At 43.5% G+C, this 23,733-nt stretch overlaps 2 protein-coding genes across 4 annotated transcripts in view; one reads left to right on the forward strand and one right to left on the reverse strand.

The window, feature by feature from the left end:
- Window positions 1-23,733, reverse strand: part of LOC120954836 (protein gustavus) — a 111,784-nt gene that overhangs the window by 85,601 nt on the left and 2,450 nt on the right. For 2 of the 3 annotated variants that reach the window (XM_049610514.1, XM_049610516.1), the window contains exon 2: window positions 7,468-8,026. The gene's annotated coding sequence lies outside the window, so the exon portion shown is untranslated. Of the gene's footprint in view, window positions 1-7,467; window positions 8,027-11,884; window positions 12,011-23,733 lie in introns of those variants that run through there. The other variant, XM_049610515.1, reaches the window with a different exon arrangement.
- Window positions 17,410-23,733, forward strand: part of LOC120955427 (60S ribosomal protein L24) — a 245,605-nt gene continuing 239,281 nt past the window's right edge. Inside the window, exon 1 of the mRNA XM_049610519.1 lies at window positions 17,410-17,414. Coding sequence (XP_049466476.1) covers window positions 17,410-17,414 — 5 coding nt within the window. The remainder of the gene's footprint in view (window positions 17,415-23,733) is intronic.

The raw sequence follows: 23,733 nt of genomic DNA on the forward strand, positions 1-23,733 counted from the left end.
TAGTTTTGCTTTTTTGTTTCGCTTTGGCTTTGTTTCGCATGGAGTGCATACCTTATCGTAAGATTTACCCGAAATTCATTAAATATTCGTTTATTTTATAAATTGTGTAAGCGAAAGGTTACTAACATAAATATTACAAAGAACTAAAAACTATTCTTTTTAATTGAGAATGTAATCGAAATCAGGTTTTCATCAATTGCAGCCAATGTAAACAAACGAGTATAATACAATTTCCTCAATTTATTTTGATATTTGCTTAAAAATCAATACTCACCGCAACACCACCGACAGTGAGTGAAGAAAAGGCACACACACATAATTTAATATAGTTTGAGCTTCCGTGGCCATGGATTGGTCACGATCTCGAGAACATAGGAATAGAGTTGATTGCTTGTCAAATGAGATGATGAGGCAGCGGCCAGCCGGTCTGTTGACGTTTATTCGTCACCGTACACTATCCACAAATGCATCTTCCTGCATCATCCCATACCAGCAGGACAACGAACGCAATGCTGCCCGGTACAAAAATACAGATCAACTCTAAAGAAAAAGTCACTGGGAGCTGCAAACGATGGTAGTTATTGGATTCTTCTCTTGCGTTTATGTGTGTGTGTGTTTGTTTTTTCTCTCTCACCTTTATCCCGTTATGTGGCACACTTCCTTCGCTGGAGCGTCTGTCTGTACGTAGACGCTGAGAGCAATGACGCGCGAGACCGAACTTTAGTACAAAACAGACGCCCACCGAACAAACGAGAAATGGCGAACACACTGACAAGGCTTCTTCTCGAAAATAAGGGCCGTGAAATCAGCGGTACAGCAATAACAACTCGATTGCAATAGGTCAGCAACAGCCATCACATGTGACTTGCAATGAAAGTGTACGTGAATTCGCGAATACAATCAACACCCTTTCGTAGCATCACGATTGTACGATACTGACGCAAGAAGCTGTTGCAGAACAACGACAGAATAGTCGCGAACAAATTGCAACAAAAAAAAAACATTTGAAAATAATAACCTCTAACATTAGATTATACCTAAAGCAATACATTCACGTTCAAAGCTCATGAATCTATTCTGGTAATGGAGCAGAAACTAAAATTAATTGGGTAACTGTTTCATTACATTTGGCCAGTACCACAAGCTGGTTTTGCCCCTCTAAACCAGTTATATGCTTCTTCAACGAACATTCTTCATCACTGTCGTTCACCGGTGCCGGACTATCAAACGGAAATCAATCCATCCGGTGCACACAAAACACCGCGACACGAAACGGAAGAAAAATGGAAATCCTTCACCTTGCGCTGTGCTGCAAACGGTAGCACATACATTAACACAGCCTTGAAGATAAGTGCAGTTTACGGCAAAAATTAGCGGACACCGTTTGAGTCGCCGATTCGGTACAAACGAAGGATCTTTGTTGGTGTGTTATGTGTGCCCCCAAACACTGTAGCAATCACCCTGCTTGTGTCGCAAGGACGCGACATGGGTTGATACGGTTGTGTGAATATGATCTCAAACATGCAATTCAATTCCTTCATTTGCGCACAGGGACATTGACGCTGGTGGTTACACTATTCACTGGGCTTTGGGTTTGCTTACATTCCAAAAAGTGTGAAACTTTCAAGAGCATCGAACCGATTGCCAAGGTCAGGAACATGCTTGGGACATGTCAGGGACATAGCAAAAGCCACATCAAAACAGCAGAGAACAAGTAACAAATGTAGTTTGGTATTCGTATTCGTTGTGCCTGAGATTACAAAAATACAAACACTACAATTTCATAATTCTATTAGCTGGTCAATATTGAAGATCATTTATGCAAATTTTGTCCCAACACCACAATATTCCAACATCGTGGACGATAGCAAAAAAAAGGCGAAATACTAGCTATCCTTAACATGCTTATGGACTGCAACACGATTCTATCTCGATCAAAGCCATCAGCGAACCTTGAATATGTCCGCTGTTTGAGTGGAGCTGGTCGAACAAAATGCAAATATGATAACGAAATACTACATCGTTAGGTCAAGCCATCCAAAAACCGGTTTCAACGGTGTGCAGTTAGTTTGCACTGTGTGCGCTTCGAATCTTTGCCAAAAGATTTTGCTGTTATTCGATACATACTACTACTACTACTACTACTACTACTATAAAGCATCTAATCAAGAACGTGTTTCTTTGGGCCCGATCTGGTTACCCTACATTTCAACGAAACCAAAGATAATGGGTCCCAGTGACCTTTTGGAAAAACAGAGTATCACCGCGCAGCTTCATGAACAATTTGTACAGCCTTTGAACTCGTGGATGATAATTCCCAACCAACAACAGCCGAAATAGTAGCAATAAATATAGCAAACCCGCAGCAAAACTAGGACATCCTACACATGCGTTTAAATTACTAACGCTACGACCAGACGCGATTCACTCTGGTTCAATGACCGTGCGGTACAAATTAAACCAAGTCATCAGCTGGGTGGCTGGCTGGGTTCTCTGTTGTTAAAAGACGCCACCACTATCATCTTACCAAACACTACGCCATTACATCACGGGAGTGGTTTAGTGGGGAAGCGCAATCTGTTATCACCACACGTTGTGCTGAACCCTGCCTGAATCATGATTGCTATTAGTTCAATCGTGACTTCTTCTATCGCAACAAGTATTGCGTATTGCGATCCTTTTTTTACTACATTTGATATTACTCCATTTCGTAATGTGGCCAAATACTATGCGTAAAATTATTCGCACTCGTGTACAGTTTTTGATAACTATACAAGGAACATAAAAACACTATAGCTGTTTTTACCCGGCTGATTTCGGGTAACGTCACAAACATTCTCATACGCGTATTAGTATGGTTGGAAAGTTAATTGTCTCGAATACTCCCCGCAAGCATAATCTGTTATGTCGAAGCTGATAGCAAACTGATATTACCACCAAACCAGTCCATAATCCCTTGCATTTATCGATTGATACTCCACGATAGCACGATTTATTTTACCCATAAAAGGTACACTTCGCTTACAAATTACTCAGTCAAGCTTTTCCGATACGGTGGAATGCGCAAGTTACAGCATTTCGGGCAGTAGGAAAGTCTAATCAAGCTGCAACATGCTAAAATTAAATTGCTTCCTATGTTCTGGCCCACACCCACCAAAGATGGCAAAGACATAAGCACGATATTTTGGTTGCTTTATTGGTTCGTGAGATAAGACACATAGCAGCTTAACATATATTGGTTAAAACATTGATTACGCTGATGAAATAGAGTATTTTAACCATCAACCTTCTAAGATTTCATATAATTACTATCGACCGGACCTGAAAGGAATGTTCACAAGAAGGATCATCCATGCTTCGTTGTGACGGATTTGATAGCGAAGTTTGAGGCTTTCTTTGCCATTTTACAGATTGTAACCAATGATTGACTTAATGAACCAACTGATCAATGATTGTCAGAAAGAATAAACATTAAAAATTGATTTTGTAACGTTTTCAAATAGATGAAACACGCGTGATATGTTGAGCAATGGGACAAGACGGCCACCTAAAATAAAATAAAATCATTTCTTGGAGGATTGGACATTTTCAATTGCGTGGCACTAGTGTATGTCTTCCATAAGACTTATATTGAGTCACCTATGTACAGTTTTTGGCCACAGGCTGTATCCTAACTACTGGCCTACTTTTCCGGAGCGAAATACGCTCAAAATAGCGCACCATATCGCCATATCTAGAATGTTTGCATTTACAGACAGCTCTGATAAAATACAAAAGCTAACTTGCCCTAAATAGGGGCTGCCCCAAAAATTAATATTTTATTGAAATTATATTTTTCAGACACAAAAAATACGTTTTTCCCTAAACCTAGAAGAAGTGTTTCTTCTATTTTCCTATCTATATTCCTATTTCTATCCTACAGTGCAGGGTATTCAAAATCGGACACTTTTATGAAATTCACATCGAAGCTAAGCCGCTCTGCTCTTCCTACTTTGCGATCCATATATCAATTTCCTAGAATTATAAATCGTCATGAAAACTGTGCAGTGGGCTTCTTTTATTACCTTTTTACACGGTAATGTGAAATAAGAATCAAAAATAAACTTGGGATTATGATATGATATGATTGAAAAACTAGATATCAGCCCCAGCATGTTGTGCCGTTCCCTGTTCCCCGTTGTCAAGGAATAAATAATCAGGTAACGAGACTCTAATTCATATACAGCTTGCTTCAAAGTTGTTGAGATTTTTGGTATTAACACTAGAAATACCAAGGAGTTTAAGCTTTTTTGGGAAAATGGCTCGAGAATAAGAAGGGGTGGATTGTTTTTGAGTTTTATTGAGGTTTGCAGTAAAAACAGAATGCAAGCATGTGATCATAAATGATCAATATATTTGTTGATTGAAATGGTACCAGTAACAATGATTGTGGCCGAGGCAGCTCTGGACCTTCAATGGTTATTCCAACAAACAAATATGAAATTTATTATTGTATTACATTCTTCACAGCAATTCGTATCCTTATGGATATTTATCTTTTTTATACTAATAATGCTGTTAATGCAATCTACCATTTTACATTCATATTTTGCACATGTTAAAGGCAGTTTCAAGTCTCTCTCTCTCACACACACACATACACACAGCACAGTGTGTGTAATCACAAATCTCACAACGCTTCACAACAAACCCATCTCACGATGTTTGCGTCGCGGTGCTTTGTTTGCATTGCTTATTGACGATAATCAATCTGATCAACCCAGGGAGAATGGTGCCCAACGAGTGGACCACGATTTGACGAATGAAGCCGGAAGAGAAACTCTCGATACCATCAACCTCAGGCCACTACGACAAGCACACACGTCCATGGAATTATCCGCTGATAATTTCCCCACTTTTTGCTACCGTTTGTTTCGATAAAAATAAACTTAGCGAAGCAGCTCAACGCGCACCAAACACAAGGAAGAAGATGAAAATTAACATATCGCATTTATACACTTTTCAAGCAAAATCACATGCAAAATTTTCAACATAAGTAATACTAGAAGCATAACTGTTGCTCATTGCTTTTGACGCGTAAAGAAACAACCACAAACAAAGTGAAACAGTTTCACATGCAAATGAAACTGCGGTTGTTTCCTATCGCTAGGATTCGTATCGAATGAGGTTCAATGTCAATACATCCCACAATGTTATATCACAAGCATTCCGGTCCGTCCGTCCAGTTGGCACTCTTCATTTGAAGCCTCGACACACGGTCCAATAAAGCGAGTGCTCATTAAGAGGGCGAAAATAATTATTAACCATTCATACTGAAGCCAACGACCAGATCGCTAGATTCCTGGTCATCAACACTATCCTGGCTTTGACCTACAGTATCGCTACACTTTCCACGTCCTACCATTGATCATCCGCGGTGCACAATTCCATCTCATAAATAATGCTTGGATCTTCTTACACATTCTCTTCCTTGTGCCTAGTGCCTTGTGTGCCCACAAGCGCACGGTTGCGCTCTGTTCCGCGGCTACCTCAGCGACTACAGTTGTGCGTCACAGCAATCGGCTAGCAAGCAAGTTTGCTCTTGCACCGTTGCCCGTTCTATGAGCACAAATACACTGGAAGATGGAGCAAATGACAGGCGTTGAGAAACTGGTCCATCCAGCTCCGAAGGAAACGGGGAACCCAACACCCCTAGTATAGGCCCGCAACACCGATCCACCGATCTCAGCCATCCTGCCCGGCCGCCTTCCCGCGAGGACGGGATGGTTGCTGCTCTTCCATTTCAGCGCAGCGAGGATTTTAAACACGTTTTATAAACACAAAACATAGATCAAGCATCGGTCCCGTTTTGCTGGTAAATCCGGAGTAGGAGTTAACCCCTGATCTGACCATCGAACACTTCTACTAGTTCTCCAAAAACCAGTTTTCGTGCCGTGTCCTCAAGCTCACAACCAACACTTATAGGTCGGGCATATGCGAGAGAGCACATTGGGGTTCAACTTTGTTTACGTATTAGTAAGCGATACACCCGGGCGATACGCACAGTCAACGGGAAGTCGTATTCCTGCCACCGATCCATTATGGTTACTACGTCAATCTATCGAGATACCGCTACCGGCAGCTGTCAAGGACCTTCCATTCGGTTCATGCAAAACAAAAATGCTTCATTATGCGAGGCTATACCACCGTACGCTAATGCTTGTCGAGTTTAACCTTCCCCATTGAGTCGCATTCATGGAAATCACTTAAATATGTTCAGTTTAGAACAGGATGTAGGATATGCTCGTACCTTACGTTATTTATGAACGTGAAATTTGAACGTGCAACTTTGTACACATATGGAACTGTATGGAGATTATTCAAAGTAGGGGAAAGCGGGGCAAAATGGGCATGTTAAGCAGTTTACTGAATATTCCTTTAAATATGCCACAAAACACAATTTTTCTTTCATTATTGTATGCCTCCACCCTTTATCTATGGATTGAAATTGCCACATTGAAAGAAAACAACTTAAAATCATGAAAACAATGAAAAATAAAAGTTGATGTTTTACGAGAAGCTATTTTGACACGCGGGGTAAAATGGGCATAGCCCTGGGGCAAAATGGGCATATGTAAACAAACTGCGAAACGTCAAAACACTGGGGCAATATGGGCCACAACAACGGCGCTTAGGTGATGGTCTATGCTTTTGCGCACGTTTTGTGAAATGTATTTTCTTTCTATCTTTTGTTTTGCTGGTCAGAAAAGCCCTTAAAATTCTTCCAAAAATATGTTATCGACATTAAAACAATTTTTACACGTTGAAATCTACAAAATTGAAACTTTTCAAGCTGTGGCTGTCATCATTATTGAGGCGACAAATACAACACCATAGCCTCACCAAGCGCCAGATGTCAAAAGCATCTGCCCATTTTGCCCCAAGCGTAACTGTCCATTTTGCCCCACGTGAAGCATTTTTGTATTTTTTGTTATATTAGTAAAAATACGATTTCAATCGCCTTGATTGCTTCAGACAAATTGTAAAGAAATATCATATCTTTAAAAATATATCATGAAAAACTTCAACGCATCCCTGTGACACACGTTTAAGCTTATTTTCGAAGTGGCAAAAATTACATCAATATACTGCTAAACCTTATTTTGCATTTTTCTTAGTTATTTGTTATATAAGAGTTATGAAACTTACATGGTGTTCATAGAACACTCTAATGAATGCATTTTTAGCATTGGAAAGTATCTTTGTAGCCAAATAATGCTTAAATAGAGGGTGCCCATTTTGCCCCACATGCCCATTTTGCCCCGCTTTCCCCTACTTTAATCCTTCCGCAACCTATGCATTGACGCATACACGTTCGTACTTCGAATAAGGAATTATGCAACAAATCGTGTTATTATTTGTATTCTAGCGAGGACCATTTGCTTTCAAATCCAATCGCATAAGTGCTAACATACATACAAGTCTTACCTTGGAAAGTTGTCGTTGGCCTTTCTACTCGTTTCATGCATACGTTTAATAATCCATATATTACTTCTAAGTTCAGGACGCCACGACTATCATCCAGCTGTGTGAGTGTGTGTGTGTTTGCAAACATAAACTGGAGCAATCTTTTTTGCGTTTGTTTTTTCGTTGTTTTGCCAAGTACCGACTGATGCACTGTACGCCGGCCTAAATTTACTCTCCAATCTTCTGTAACTATAGCTCCGCTGCTTTGCTCGTGTTTTGCCTTGCGTTTCGTTATTTCGTTTTCAATCTTTTCAAACCAAGCAGGGCTGGCGGTTGCCGCACTCTTGGGGAACCTGACACAAAATAGAACAAAGACGCACACGATCCACTACAGCCACTCACTTTACGCTTGCTCAACACCAGACCAGAGACAAATGGCACACACTACCGGCAACACACGCTCACTTGGATGCCGAAATGGCAGGGTTAACCATTTTCACACCAAAGTTACTGCACGCGACAATCGCACTGCGTTTATCCGCTTTCTCACTAGCTTTTCACGTACGAACTGCATGAGATACTGTAACAAAACATAAAAAAACGAACCACCAAATTAACGATCACTCTTGCGCAGCTTGGTACCTTGCAGACACTACAAACAACGCGCTGTTAACAATTGACACTCGTTGATAGAGGGATCCCGTGCGATGCTGGTCCAGTTGGTTCGACCGGCTCGAGCAGGCAACCGGCACAACTTTACCTAAACACTTATTTGCGCATCTTGCACGTCACTACCAGCTAGCCAGGCTGGGTAAATAGAGCAAGGAAGCCACGGCTCCTTGGATTCACGATCAGGGTCCGATCGGTGTGTGGGATGACTGCAAAATTTTGCTTCACTTCCTTCGTTATATTTTCTTCTTTGGCCGTGTATCGCGTTTCACGCAACGTTTTTACACTGACGATACAGTTCCAACTCCGCCACTGATCTACAACCACTCTTTTTATACAACATTCATACACACATGCATAAGCACACACATACCCTCACATACCCTCACATTCCCAATTCAAGCAAAAAGTGGACCTATTTCGAACCACTTTTTTTAAATTGACTTAATTGACTTTGTTCGAATCAATCGTTCCTTTGTGCTTAAAAACGACTAACTAGTTTGATTACACTGTAAGGAACACATGTAACGGTGTAGTATTTAAATCATCCCAATTGAAACCATCCTGCACAGCAACATCATTCACGATCACAGCGTTATCTTAAAGTTGCACTATTATTTGGCAAATGCATTCAAACTATTTGTGAGAGCTTCTGGAAGCATCGGGGTTATGAATATGCTTCTTACTTTCAATTAGCAACTCAAAGCTCTATGTCGTCCACTTTACACATAAATCGCAACAAAGTGCTTATGTTGCATGTTTTTTTTTGTAATTCCCTCTGCTTCGTTGCAATAAGTATGCATATAAACACACACATACACAAAAATGCACACACCTATATACACGTTCGTTCGCATGAAGTTTCACGGTCAAGTAAATGCTTGGACTAGCACAAAGCAAACACGATCTGTTCCCGGGCTGATTGGACCGATCAACTATTTCGTTTTTCCTACCAATCCAGTCTTCCAATTCCTATATATTTTGCCTCTTACAACAGCGTTGGCACTCTCAAGTGTCAGCTACGAAGAGTGTGTCTTGCCGCCTGCGCCGATGGCTCGATCGCTAGAACTCTACGGAAATCGAAAGGTCGCCAGTACAAACAACAGTACAAGAATTAATGGCACGAAAGGAAATAAAAGCACTATATTAATATAGACACGCGCGCGAATCGTTCACAAAGCACATGACAAAGGGGTGCGATAGTTGCAATAGTAGCACGAGACCAGAGAAAAATAACAAAACATCCACACACACACAGCGTGTCCGGCTCATTGGTTACATTAAAAATTCATATTAATTATCAACCTCCTCCGCTGCCTACTGTTGGCGTCACGGATCTGGGATCAATGGCTGGACGACCAATTGCTAGGCCCCGGCACCTGACCGAGTGACACCTGCCTTCTGCTTCTAAGCCAACCCGTCAAGGAGCGTTGCATTACACACATCGTTCTGATTAACTTTAACCCTCACAGTTTCTCCAAGGAAAAATGGTCACAGCGGTTGAGGCAACAGAAAAAAAAAACTCGCACCACCCAAGTGGCACTACGCACCTTGTCCACGATGACCTAAACCACACACAAACACAACGGACAAACATTGCGAGGCTGCTTGGCGATAGAACGAGAACAAGTTGCTTCAGTTGGTCACTGTTGCTGTGCCTTGGTTTCAATGGTGCCGAAGGATATGGGTAAGGTTGTTTGCACAATAAAATATACATTCACTTGAGGGCAGTGGCAATCGATGATTCTCGTCATCCGGGGCCAGTCACCATCGGTAAGGATTCGGGTAGTCCAAACGTTTACCCTATCAGTCCCTCTGGGCAACACCTTCAGCAAGCTGACGGGTGAGTCGCAAAACAGCAGCGACAAGAAAAAGTAAGTCAAGGTGCGGTGTGCGTACAGTGATACGCATCTATCCCATCGCACCCGCAGGGCCACAATTAGATCCCTCGCGTTACGCACTTACCGACTGCCACTTAATGACGAAGCAGTCCTTCAACAGCCTAAGCAAACCCTAACCTTAACCTTGCATTATTCAAACCGTCTCCAAAAACGTCCCCCGCACAGCAGCTCACGTCTTCACGGGCCATTTCGGCCAGCGAATGGATACGAATGCCCACCCCACCCCTCGGGTTCCGCCTCCAAGTGCTGCAATCAATCGTGGACGCATTCGTTCAGAAACGCCTTCCAAGGTAAGCAACCCGGTCAAACAAGCAGACGGAACTCGCCACAGAACGGTGTATAAGTTTTTTTTATGATTTTTGAACGTTCTACCACCAACCAGCGCTATAGCGGACACAGCAACGCTTCAAATCAAGTTTTTCTGGTCCATCTTAGCAGCGGTCGAAATGCTGATCCATAAAATTCGGCTTGCGTTTGCTGGACGGCATTAACATTACGTCGACGGTGTTGTTAGGACCTCCACCATCGATTAGGGGACTGGCGGCGGAGTCATACCATCAAGGGTTTGTGATGTTCATGGTCAAGGACGATGGTACACTGTAGTCTTATGTCACAAATGGCACACAACAACACTGTTTTCCACGGCTCTTGAAATGCTAAGTACCTCGAAAGCTAGTACCAGAGTGCCGATGTATTAACTTCTCCAAACGTCCTTCGCACTAATAAACTGAACCCATGTGCAACTACTAGCTGCTCGTTCGCGACAAACCCCATTAGGTCAGCGGCTGTACCAACCAAACTGAGCAAATGTGGTAGCCACCACATCTCTACATGTTGATTGCCAGCTGTAAACCAGTTAGGCACTCGCCTTTGCTCCCAAAACAGGTAACTGTTCTTGCTATGTTGCTAACGATAACAGCAGGTTGGATTTTCCCAGCTCAAAACACAGCCGTTGTTGATGATAGCACATCAATTAGCATTGGTCAACTCGATGAGGCTGCTGGCACACAAATCTCAAGTGCAAAATGACAATATTGCGCAAACGATCCAGCATCTCTGTGTGCTTTTCTTTGAAACCATCCACGTATTTCAGCACCTGGATTGAAATAGCGATCGCATTTGGAAAGCTTTACGGCCAACGCCAAGTATTCGCTTTGCTTGCCACCGTTTGATTGCGATAGCGAAGTGATCGACTGGGGACAGAGGACGGATCGCACAACCAAATGATCGTTCAGGTTCTGTGTGTAGAAAATGTTGGATCTTTTATTGTCATCGATTCGACAGAGCATCGATAAGGCTTGACCATCGCGAAGGTCATGATTTCGGCACACCAGCCTACATATGTCCCAACGCGAACCCAAACGGACGACGATAACGACTGACTGTGACTCTGAGTCGCTGTGTCCGTGGTGCACATTTATAGCTCTACGCTGCGGCTACGAAAGTCGTACGAATTCCGCAGTCGGAATCCTTGAAGCAGCGGTTCATAACCTTCAGAAATTCGTATTCCCACAACAAAAAGCGGTCCAGGCGCAATCGACACCGCCCCGAATCTAACAAACCAGTTGGATCAGTCATCATTTCTTTCTATCGAACCAGCTGGAATCTGCAGACCACGACTACCACACACACTGTTGGATTCCCGTTGTTCGATCATGCAAAGCGATTGCGTCGATGAGGGCGCTATACTCATGCAAACCCTTTCGGCGATCTATCCAGAAACGCAACGTCACAATTCGCTCGCATCGTCTATTCTGTCTGCCGTATCACGTCGAGTGCTTCCTCCACTTAACGCAACAGTCAAGATTGTAACTGCTGCACGAGCTTCTAACAAACAACTACAACAACAACAACAACAGGAACACCACCTATAGCACGAAGCAGCACTGCTACGAGAGCCGGGCGTTCTTCGTCTTCACTGGAGCTGCTTAAAAGCTGCGGAAGTTTTTACGCGAATGCGATCATTACACTTCAAAATGGAAAACAAAACTGATCGCGCGGACGGTGCTCGGTGCTCAGGCCCAGACAACCTCCTACCACCCTAGTGTGCGCGAGCCAGACCCATACGATCTTGTGCAAACGATCTAGCAGCCGCCCCATCACACAACTACAAACGCATCACGTAGCCCGGCAACGGAGCAACAGCCGTGGCAGCAGCTGAGAGCGACTTGATGCGTGTATGTTCTAGTGCAGTGTCCGCTGCCAGGTCCGCTGCGGTTGTCTCGTTCTTCTTGCGGTGCAACGATGGTGCCGCGCTCAGGTGACACGAGCGACTACGACCTCCGGCCAGAACAATTAGCACTCGACCGAAACCGATCCGATCCCCTTTCTAACGAGTTTGCGATCACCGCTACATCGCCGGGAAAGCTCCATTCTCTCCCACCCTAAGCAGCGCTTCAATCTCATTCAACGGGAATTTAGCCCTCTCATGCTACGGATTTCTGCTTTCTGAAGTCGTTTACAAGCACCATTTGGCACGGTTTTTTTGCCATTCGTTTGCTGTGCAGTGCAATCGCCACAAGTCATTGGCCACGCACCTGATATGGAGGGGGATGGGTTTGCCGTTTTGGGGTGAGTTGTGGAGCGTCAAGTGGCGAGAGGCACCACCGAAACAAAGCAGGCAAAATCTTTGCCGTGCTTATCAGTAACGCACTACATTTTGAGTGCAGTACGGGATGCAGCACTGCGTCTTATCAATGCTACTAGGTGCATCCAGCCGACGCTGGGATGGTGTTTCCGCTCATTTTCACGAGTTGAATGAATTCCGAGACTTTGTGGCACGAAGCAAGCTGCGCAAATAACTCTCGTCTCGTTCGCTATGGTCTTGTAGGGCGTTTGTTAAAGGTAAAGATTCAAAGCGAGGGCTTTCATTCTCACCGTATTTTACCTCTTCATTTTAATCTATGTTAGCTGAAAAAAAATATACAACATATAAATATTCTCGTTTCAATACTACTCCCTTCAGCTACAGCTCCATCACTGCGGTGGATTATATCACATGCAATTGGCAACTACTTTCCATGTCGTTAGTCACAGACTCGGTGTACAATGATTCCAACATTGTGGTAAATACACACAAAATAACAATAAAAAATCATCAACACTGTGCACTGTTTCTTTCCCTTCCATGTCGTTTACTCCCTCCCGCATTCCACTAACACGACTACGACGACCTGAAGCCGAGGGCTTCTTGTCTACAAGATACAGAAAGCAAAAGCGGAAGCAGGAAAATCGCGCATAAGTTTTGTGTAATTCCAAGGCACGCTTCATCCACCAAGAAGCAAACAGCCCAGCGCCACGGACCGGGTGGAGGCTTTCGTGGTTATTACATTTCCACCGACGAGTCTCCCAGGGACGGATGGCGGTTGGCCAAACAATGCAGTATACTGTTCATCTAAGGCTGCTGCTGCTGGCACCTGATTCAACTGAAGGCTATGCAAATCCGCCCGTGCAACACTTTGCCCAATTGAGATACCGGGCCTCTTCCGCGTTTCAGTGCACTTTGTTTAGCTGCTCCCCTAGCTACACCGACCGCACCTCCCTCGGAGTGTGTTTCTCACTTGCGTCCCATTCGTACATTCGTACGTTCATTTTCGCTCGCATGCATTTCCCGTTATATCACCATTGAGTCTTAAAATTCTAATCAACCTACCGTTCAAGCAGGAAATGCCGTTATTTTTCGATTTCGATTCGATCGAGCGCTTGAAAATGAACGATCGCCACCACACCACACGTCGGCACATATCTGTTTGCAAGAGTAAGACTGGCAGGCAGTGGCAGTCCATCCCACTGCATCTTGTTTAGTTGTGTACAAGACATACATATAGAGAGCCCTACCCAACGTGGCTTAAGCAGGGGTTCTGTCTGGAAAAAGTAGGTCGAAGCCGTCTCACTTTAAACATTCTACGAAAGCTTACTCAAACATAGCCAATGCACGAGATACCGCGCGGGACGCCTACCAACTCTATGATGGCACTCTACACAAAGCTTTTTAGATCGACAGCGTATACGCTCTTTATTAATCGAAGAAATTACAGCTATTCATACAAATATTCTTCCAAAACACGATACAATTGTTGTTTATAATATTTAGTTTGTCGGATATTAAATTCTCGTTTCATCCGATATATTTGTGAAACAAAAGCAAAGCTCTCTTCATAACATAACATAACAGCAGGAACCAAAGTGTTGAAGTTGTTGAAGATGCACCAAAAAAAAACCTCATGATTAAAAGTCCAATGACTCAATACAATTTGGAAAAAACCGACTGAAAATAAAAAGGCTTGTCCACCATTATATTGTAAAGTAAGAACTGATTCACTGCCAAGATGAAACTGCCCCGGGCAAGCGCGGCTCACGCCGGAGGAAGGTTAATTGTGTAGGCCCTCTGGGTGGTGCAACTGTGTGAGTATGGCGGTGCATCGCGGGATGCTTTTCATTCGGCAAGCATTGAAAGAGGTAATGCTACCTTTTCACAAAGCGAGAGACAAACTCAATTCGCCGCGGAAGCCGGGTGGCGTGCGAAAATCGGAGGATGGGGCAGGAAACGTGACACTTTCAGCCGTGTTGGCTTGAAAAATGACAACCTAGCGCTTTGACAAGGCCACCACCAGTACGCGCCGCTGGGTGAAGTGTTGTGACTATGTGTCCATAATACACTAACCTCCACACACACACACACACACGCATACAAACGGGCGCGCATATACTAACCCTACCTCGGCTTCCACCGAACGTCAGCCCGAGCCCCCTTTAGGCACGTACTTAAAAGCGTGATGATGTTTGTACCCACCACCTCCCCACTCCGGCAGGTGAGTCCATCCAGCCCGTCCGGCGGGATATGCAATGTGTTGGTAATTGTCAATTGTGCGCCTATCCAAGCTCGCCGGCGTACCTTTCGTCCTAGCATTGCTTGGGACTATCGGCACAACCAATTTGCCGCAAAGCTTTCGAAAAGTGTGTGCACCAGCACACACACTTCTGGCAAAGCGATCATTTGAGTATGCCTAACGACGTTTGTGTATGAAACAAACGACTCGGAACAACGAACAGAACGCAGATAATTCTTTCGTACGCAATGCGAACGCACGCCTTGCGTTACATTAGCCGTGTGTCACAAGGTGGGGTGGCGAGTTTCCGCTGTGCACGAACGGAACCTACCCACCGACGGAGCATTATTACTGACTGTATGTGTATGCCCGGCTGGGCCAGTCATGTCTTTCAGATGATATGTGGTTGTGTGCGTAAATACCGATTTATGACTGAACTTCAGTCTCAAGGAAACCAACCCCAAAACGTACAGCGCAACGAGCGCGGTTTGACTCGGAGATCGCGATCGTCTCCGTTGCTATTTGCGATCGCGTGAACGTGTTGACATTGACATCGCGGCATACTAATTTTTGCCTCCAACAGTAGCACCTTTGCGACACAGCATCAAGTGTTTCGCATCTGCTGAGTGAAGGTTTTCGATTAACCTAACGAGGGGTAACATTTTTTCACCCAATTTTAGCTTCTACTGACCCGTGTTCTAGCGCATGGAATGACACATTTGCTTGGCAGGATTTAAGTGACGTGGCTTCGACGGAATTCTATTGAATGAAGGTAGCTACTAGTGCTTGGTTTAATTAATTACGAGCCCGTCATTGGTTCTAATCTCAATTGAACCGTACCTTCAATGCGGCTATCCTGTTTTTGGGTATACTAGTTATAGATTAAAAACCAGTCCGATCAGTGAGGATTAATCATACCAACACCGACAATGCTAGTAGCATTGAATTAGAGAAAAAAAGGTTCATAAAGCTCCTAGTGAAATTAGTGAAAATTTTATTTCTCTTAGTGAAATCTTCTTTTCAACGAAATTTCAATTTCAACAACGTGTTTAATTATTTGTTTTTTGTTTACAACTGAAATTTGAACAATCATTAATTGGTTGTAAATAACACAGCATTATCTCCAAATCCTGTTTTTTCAACCAACGTGGCCAGCACACTCAAAAGATTTGATATCCCCAATGTACGTAATCATTCCGACCTTATGTAGGCTTTGCAGGCAATAGGAAACAGTTCTCTCATCGAGGAAATTTAATCTTTCAAACGATATTCAAGCAAGTTTTTTTTATGTATCTAATTCAGATTCATGAATTTGAATGCATGTTTCAAATGAAGCTTGAAAAAACTAACAAAGATTCATCGAACTTAAGCTTCTTCTTATTCTTCTTGTCGTAATGACCTACGTGGTCATGGCAGCCAATACAGACTTTCGAGACTTCTTAGCAAGTACCACGCAGCCGAATAGTCAATCCTAGCTACGGGGGGACGGTGTGAGGCTTGAAAGCATCTGCATGAACCCAGGATTGGATGTTAACCGGCCGAACCTAGAGTCGACGCCGTCTGTAGTCGACCGGAGTCGGGGTTGTCTGGAGTCCACCGGAGTCGGCCGTTTCAATGTTTTTTGGTAAGGCATTTCATCTCCGACTCCGACTCCTGCTATCTTCCGACAATTCTGGACGACTCCAACTACGGGCAACTCCGACTTCGCCCGACTCCAGCCATCTCCACACGACTCCTACTCCAGACGACTTCATTACCGGGCGGAACTAGTGATTCCGATTTTGCCGAAGTCGGAATCGCACTAACAATAGCCAGAGTCGGATCGAAGTCGTGGGTGGGTTCCAGAGAGCACTGTAGCACGTGTTCTCGTAAATTCAATATCTTGAAAATTGTAAACATATAAACATTCATAAATGAATCTTCAGAAATTTTTGAATTTCGGAGATGTATGAATCCCTCATCGCTGAGATATGATGAAATAATAGTTCAAACCACACCTGAACGTATCTTAATGAACATGGTATATTCTAAATAATATATTAATTTATCACGACTATATTTAATTCTTGGCTTTCCATTATGCTGTGTGTGCGATTGCAACCATGTACGCAATGAAGCCTTTCATCGAGAAAATAAGAAAACAGTTACCCCGCTCATTAGCGTGTTTTAATCTGCTCAATGACTCAACGTTTCGATGTCACCTACTTGGGAAGCAGACGTTCCAGTAAAGCAAAGATCGCCAGACTCCGTGCCCCTGAGGTTACAAAAACATGCCTCGTTTCGTTGTACAAACACTCCTACTTAACCTACTTTCGCTGCACCAACTGGTTCAGCGCACACTTTTTTCTGCCACATCAGCAATTGTTTAAAAAAAAAGTCAATCTTTGGTACAATGATAGAAGTAATGCGATGGCGACTTACGTTTAAGTAAAGAAGATTTTTGTATTATCGTGTTTGCAAATTACTGAAACTTAAACTTGATTGCAATTCATTGCTGCGCTGCGAGAGGAAGGACTAGCGCGCACACCACCCAACATTCTGCGTATCGTTAACGCAATTGACCAATGAAATCTCAATTTGTAATCAAACCACTACACTGCACGCATTACGCGCCTCCTCCGTCGCACACTGCCCGAGTCCTCCATCAAGTGGCGATTGCACACAGTGCCGGCGTCCCACCGGTACATCGTCCGGTACATCCAGCCGCCGATGCATAATTCTAAACGAAGTCACCAACAGTGTGTGGCCGACACTGATTCGAGCGCCACCGTGACCCACTTATCGAGCGTGGCGCACCGACAATTGCCAGTAAGCTTGCAGCTCGGTGGACACGTCTTTCTCCCTTGCCGCGCGATTGCGAGTGGGTCGTTTCACGCGCTCAGTTCACCGACTTGGCGCAGTGACGAAGTGCAGTTGACTCTCGAAAACGGCTCTCCCCACAGCCGAAACCACACACGAGCGCAGCGCTCGTTGAAGATCATGCACCTAGTCCGGCAGGCTGGCGCTGCAGTTCGGTCACAAAAGCTTCAAACGCGCCACAGTAGTGGCAGTGCGTTGCGATCGTACGCTTCGTGACGAAATTCGTCTGTAGGATTTGGTGTCAGACGAGTGAACGTTTCGGTTCGGGGGTGCGTTGCTCCTTGGAGCGAGTTACTTTTAGAACCGGTGTGGTGGCCACATGGCAAGCTCGCACCCAGCATCTCCGCCGCAACATGCTTCGCCATCGCATGTAAGGGTTGGGGAGGAAAGGGATTGGCAAAAGGCTATCGAAAACTTGTTCCGATCGCATGTCCATGCTGTACGACCGTCTCCTTCCTTTCTCGTCTATCTAAGTCTTACTGTAACATCGGCCCAATCCATGGCTGGCGCGGAGATTCGAGAGGAAACCGATTGCCAATTTTACAAGACGCTAGTTTCGCTACGGTGGCTTGCTTGCACAAGCGCATGCACCGCATTGGTGTGGCCGAGAATTTGTGTCATGTTCTACTATGCACGATCGGTACTGGGCGCTCGTCCGGGCAGCAACCGGGTAGATGCAAGATCATTGATGTTTATCGACCCGGTGGACCTCCATTGCGTACAACTTCTTGATCGATCTTTGAACGCAGCTTGAGGCTTTAGAAATTGCTCAACGCAGCTATGTCGATCGCAACTACCCTCACACGAAGCTTAACGCAACGTGTCTCAACTTTCGTGGAGCTTTTTAGTATTGCCTCTGAATAGCATACCAGTATTGCACCCCTGTTGAGAAAGCACAGATGATACAGATCCCTCACAAATAGTGAATGAATAAGAGCCTGCAAATTTTGCATCCAAAGAGCAAAATTCTATTAACAAAAATACTTGTAGAGTTTTATGTCAAAAAGCAAAGTGATAAATTAAGCTTAAATATAAGATAAATATAGAATATATGAAAGGCCACCTAGGAAACATGGAGCACTATTAGATTCGCGTTTTATACTTAGCCCAACCGTAGACGTGTCGACTGTACTATACTCGACATGGTTTGATTCCCAACCTGACCATTTGGCTGTAACGAAGGATCACCTCTAGATACGCTTTGTCTTGTTCGTCCTTTCGTATTTCTCCAGCGTATTGCTTGTTTCATGTGTTTTGGATCATGTTCAATGATCCATTCGATTGTCCATTGCAATTTAATTGGAATTGAAACAGCAAAGCTAATTAGTTGGAAGTGTTTCAAATCATAACCGGCATTATCGTATAAAAAAACATCAGACCCAACATGTGTCGGAATGTTTCCAAATTTGTATTTAAATCAATTCAGCTTCCTTTTCCGGCGTCGTCGGATGGTCGACGTCCTTGACATTCTTCAATTCAAAACTCACACGTGGTTCCGAAACGTGTCGGAAACCGTTTTCCTACACTGAGAGACACGCCTCGTGATGGTTTTATTCGGATCAGATCATCTGACTGACAAGGATGAAATATAGCGAGATAATTAACTTATCATACCCGCATCTTTCAATACTTGAATATGCATTTGTAACTAATTGTAATATCTTAAGGCGTATTTGGTTTCATTGATTAGTGTTGTTGATTTGTATGTTATATGATTTAAGCAATAAATTTTATACTTATTTTTATAGATAGAGAGATATGAATAGGCCGACAATGTGTAGTATTAGGAAACTAAAGCTAAATTTTTCTCCCCAGTGTCGCTCCTGTTGACACATACACAACCATACAAAGTGGTCATGCTTATGCGTCCTTAGCAGTAGTCATCCGTAATAATGCGAGCAAGGTCAGTGCTTCTGTTCATAAGCATCTATTCATAAGCATCTTCACTCGGTGAATCATCTCTTTGCAGCGCGAATAAATTAACCCTTCGTTAGCTGATCGAGGGCACTGCCATTGTGCATTGACCGTGATATCATAACGAAAGGCAGTGCACAGTGGGAATAATAAATGCACCAAAGCATGCAGAATGCAGGACAAATTCAAAACGTATTCAAACGCCTTACAATCCAGTGACAGTTTTAAGACTACAAGCTTAGTATTTAGAGTAAGTTTCCATTCGTTAATTTTGACGGCTGCTTTCCAAACCACTAGAAACGCACATTTTACGGTTAAAATATTTCCAACCCGCCACTGTAGTACTACTTCCAGCAAAGCCCCACAAATATTGCCAAACGATCCATTTCAGTGTCTTCTCACGCAATCCACCAAACACCATCTATGGAAGTATGCAAGCGCGCAAGAACTGCGGCCAACTATTTGCGCAAATGCCATTTGGCACAGGGAACCGAAACGCAATCAAATATGTTGCTGTTGCCGTCTAGCCCCCACCAACCGTACCAACGAGGTAAAGTCGCAGAACGAGTTCCTAGTATAAACGAGGGCCACCGCAAGCAAATTCTAATCCGGTCCCGTGCGCCCACTGAACTGAGTTGCAGTGAAATGTGAGTGACGCCTTTACATTAAAACAGCGTTTAGCTTAGGTTGTAGCTCTTCACCTTTAAAACTAAACTGCGCGCAAAACTATCGTTTCGAATTGAACTGATTCTATGCACGAAACCCCACAACTGATGTTCCTTCCACGGGAGAAAAATCTTTCCGATAAGCCATCTCATATCGTACAGTACGCGGTTAGGGGGCTAGTGATGCAATCAACATCCGAGCGCTTATTTCGGACGAAACCATACCGTAAACGAAAGCGAAAATTGGGCCATCTCGCATCGGTCCCACCCGGCTCTACTGGAAGGTACCGGCCCTTCTTACCGCTCCCGACCGAAGCAACCACCGCGCACCGCATGGCTGCCAGTGACGTCGGTGACAGTACATCGCAAATTGCACCGCAACCGACACCCGGCCGGGTCGCAAAAGTGAAAGGTAGTAAAGACACATCCCTCCGCAGCAAAGCCCGTAGTTTTACCGAGGGTGCGGACAGAGCGGATCGTAATTTGGGTCGCTACGGTCACTTATACGGCCAGTAGGGCAAAACAAATGCACAAACACATGCACACTGTAAACGAGTACATGCGTACAATATGCGAAGTGTACGCTAAATTGGCAAAGGACGAACGGACAAGCACGGGGGGAGGGCGGCGTCAGAGGTAATAAGGATCCCTTTGGGGATCAATCGCCTGTAGAGCGCGTTGAACTATACTGTCAGTAGAGGTCGTACTATACTGTCCTTACGATCGATGGATGTTGTCGAAGTTTTAAAGGAGTTTGTCTATTAGCTTCGGAGCTAAATCTTTTAATAACATCTAATGGCTCCCGATGCTTGTCATGAATATTTCATACCACCCGTTACCAAAGCTAATCGTTAATTGATTACTTCCCCTCACATTAATTGAATCTTCCCTTTTGTCCACAAAATTATCCAATGTTCTCATGGTATCAGGGCCAATTAGGACTTTGAAGACAATAATTTAGAACTGTTCCAGTGAAACAGGACAGTTCATCTGGCATTTTTGTAAACACATTAAAACCGTTTCTGTTCAATAGTTGCTTAAAGCTCTTAATTTTTGTTCAAAAACTACAAAAATCAACTAAACCATACATAAATCCACGCCACACATACTCAAACAGACACCAATTTATGGATTTCCTTTCACTTCATGCGATTGCTGGTCGTGTCGTGTCTGATGAGCGACGAGTTTAGTTTGTCTTTTTTTAAACATTCGTTCCCGTAATGTCAAGGTTTCTTGACCGTTGCCGAAACTTTACAAACGGATTCCAAATCGTTCGACTAGTATGCAGCTACTAACGATACGATTGTAACCGCAGAAGATGAACTTTGTGATGAACTAAATAATTGTCTTTAAGAAGGTTAAATTATCTCCATCCATTTCTCCAACCACTTTCCTATGTGTGAGGCCTTCAACAGGAAGTATATAAAGTTGTTTAATTCAATGTTCATTGCCACAATGAGGCATTTGTGTATGGCGTTGTGTATACTGCAAGAATAATAAAAAACCAAGACATTGAAATGTAAAGTCTTGTGCCTTGTGCGCCAAGGCATTTGAGTGGAATGTTTCATTACATCAAATTGAAACATTCCCTAGATTTGGCTGTAACGTTGAGCATAATTAAATATGCTGCGATTGCGACGGAGCATCTCATTGGTCGCTTCAAATTTGTAAAATACCGTGCCATTCACAGCTTAAAGATAATTATGATTTCACATTTGATCTTGTTAAAACTCTTTGAATAATATTTAATAAAAACTACAACGCTACCTGTTGTCTAAGGCTACACAGTTGTTAATGTAGGTGAACATGTACATGTGAACGCAATCGTCTTTGACTGATATTGGCTGCTCATATGCTATTTTAAACAATCTTCCCTCCAATTCCCAGTCATTCCAGTAAAAACCAGTAAGAGATTAGCATTCTTTCAGGCTACAAAGGTCAAACAGGACCCACTGTTGCCGATCTGTTGGACTGGCCAGCACGAGTTCACTACTTACACTCACGCGCTTGTGACAAGAATTGCTTGCTTATCGCGGTACCTTTTCTTTTCGATGGGCCTCCTAGTACGATTACCTAGTATGATTCATTAGACTACAGTTTTAATATGTTTTTTGTTTGTTGCATATAAAGAATGGGATGCCCCGAGAATCCTGTGGTACAGTAGTCAACTCACATGACTTCCCGTCATGGGTTCAGGCCTCGTATGAACCGTCCCCCTGTAGCAAGGACAGACTAATCCGACGGCGTGGTACAACTAATTCTCGTAGAAGGTCTTACAGGCCGGCAAGACCGCGTAGGTCTTTACGCCAAACAGAAGAAGAAAGCAGCTTGGGTCTCTATTTTTCAATTTCATGATCGTGGTTTTGACCAAAAAGTTCAGTTAATCTTTCATTTTGACAATGTATGTTGTGTTTGTTTAAAGAATCTAATTTAGTCGACATTGGAATAGTTTGCTCAATTTATCAATGAAACCAGAAGTTGGATTCAATTAAGACCACTTTAAGAACACTTTTTAGTTTTTCTTTTGAGAATGTTCATGTCTCTTGACAATTGGATGCATTTGGCCAACATAATAAATAAAATAAACTAATATTTAAGTCAATTTGCTGATTAGAGGTGACAGTTTTCTCTACTGAACACTGACCACCACTAGTTTTTTGGAAAATATAGTTTTATTGTGAATTTTTGGTAGTGTTGTTTGTGCTAACTTCTGATAGTTCCTCTTAAACCCGAAGTACCAAGTATTTATAGTATTTAAGATGCAGCCATGAAAGCATAAAAGGATGTTTTTTTTCCATCGACATCGGCAGTATCTCCGAAACAAAGTGTCCCATTACTAATTGATCCAAGTTTTAGGAACTTTCAATTTAGTTCATATCAAACGCGATACAGTAAACACTTTCCTCAACCAAATCGCGAGCCAAGGGAAAGCAGGTCGTGCTTTACTTCGAATGGTTATCTCACTTAGTGAGCGCCTTGAAGCGCACATTTTTTTATTATCAATCTAACCTTTGAACCTTACCCCTAGCCCAGCATATGCCATACGAACGAGCGAAAGCTTACTTTTCTGGAATGGATCACTTTCACCGCGAACGTGACATTTGGGGGCATTTGGTTTATTAGCAAAACAGCCGTACAGCCTACCATTTGCCATGGCGGATATCCATCGACCAACACCCAAACAACGTCTGCAGCCACAAAGTGGAGCAATAGAGCTGGCTGGCGGGCTGACGGGCTGTTGGCAGTGGCTGCAAATATAGCTTTCTACTTAGCCGAAGCATTTAGCACGTTTATGCTGGACTGCATTTGATGGCCAACGCAAAGATGTTGGCGAGGTGGGGGAGATTTGGCGCTAACTAACCGATTGTTCAGTTCCGTGGGCCAGGCAGTTCAGGAAGCGCAGACATAAAAAAAACTTAAGATAGTTAAATATATTTGCCTTTTGCCCAT

This window comes from Anopheles coluzzii, chromosome 3 (genome assembly GCF_943734685.1).
Source record: "Anopheles coluzzii chromosome 3, AcolN3, whole genome shotgun sequence".
NCBI classification, from domain to species: domain Eukaryota; kingdom Metazoa; phylum Arthropoda; class Insecta; order Diptera; family Culicidae; genus Anopheles; species Anopheles coluzzii.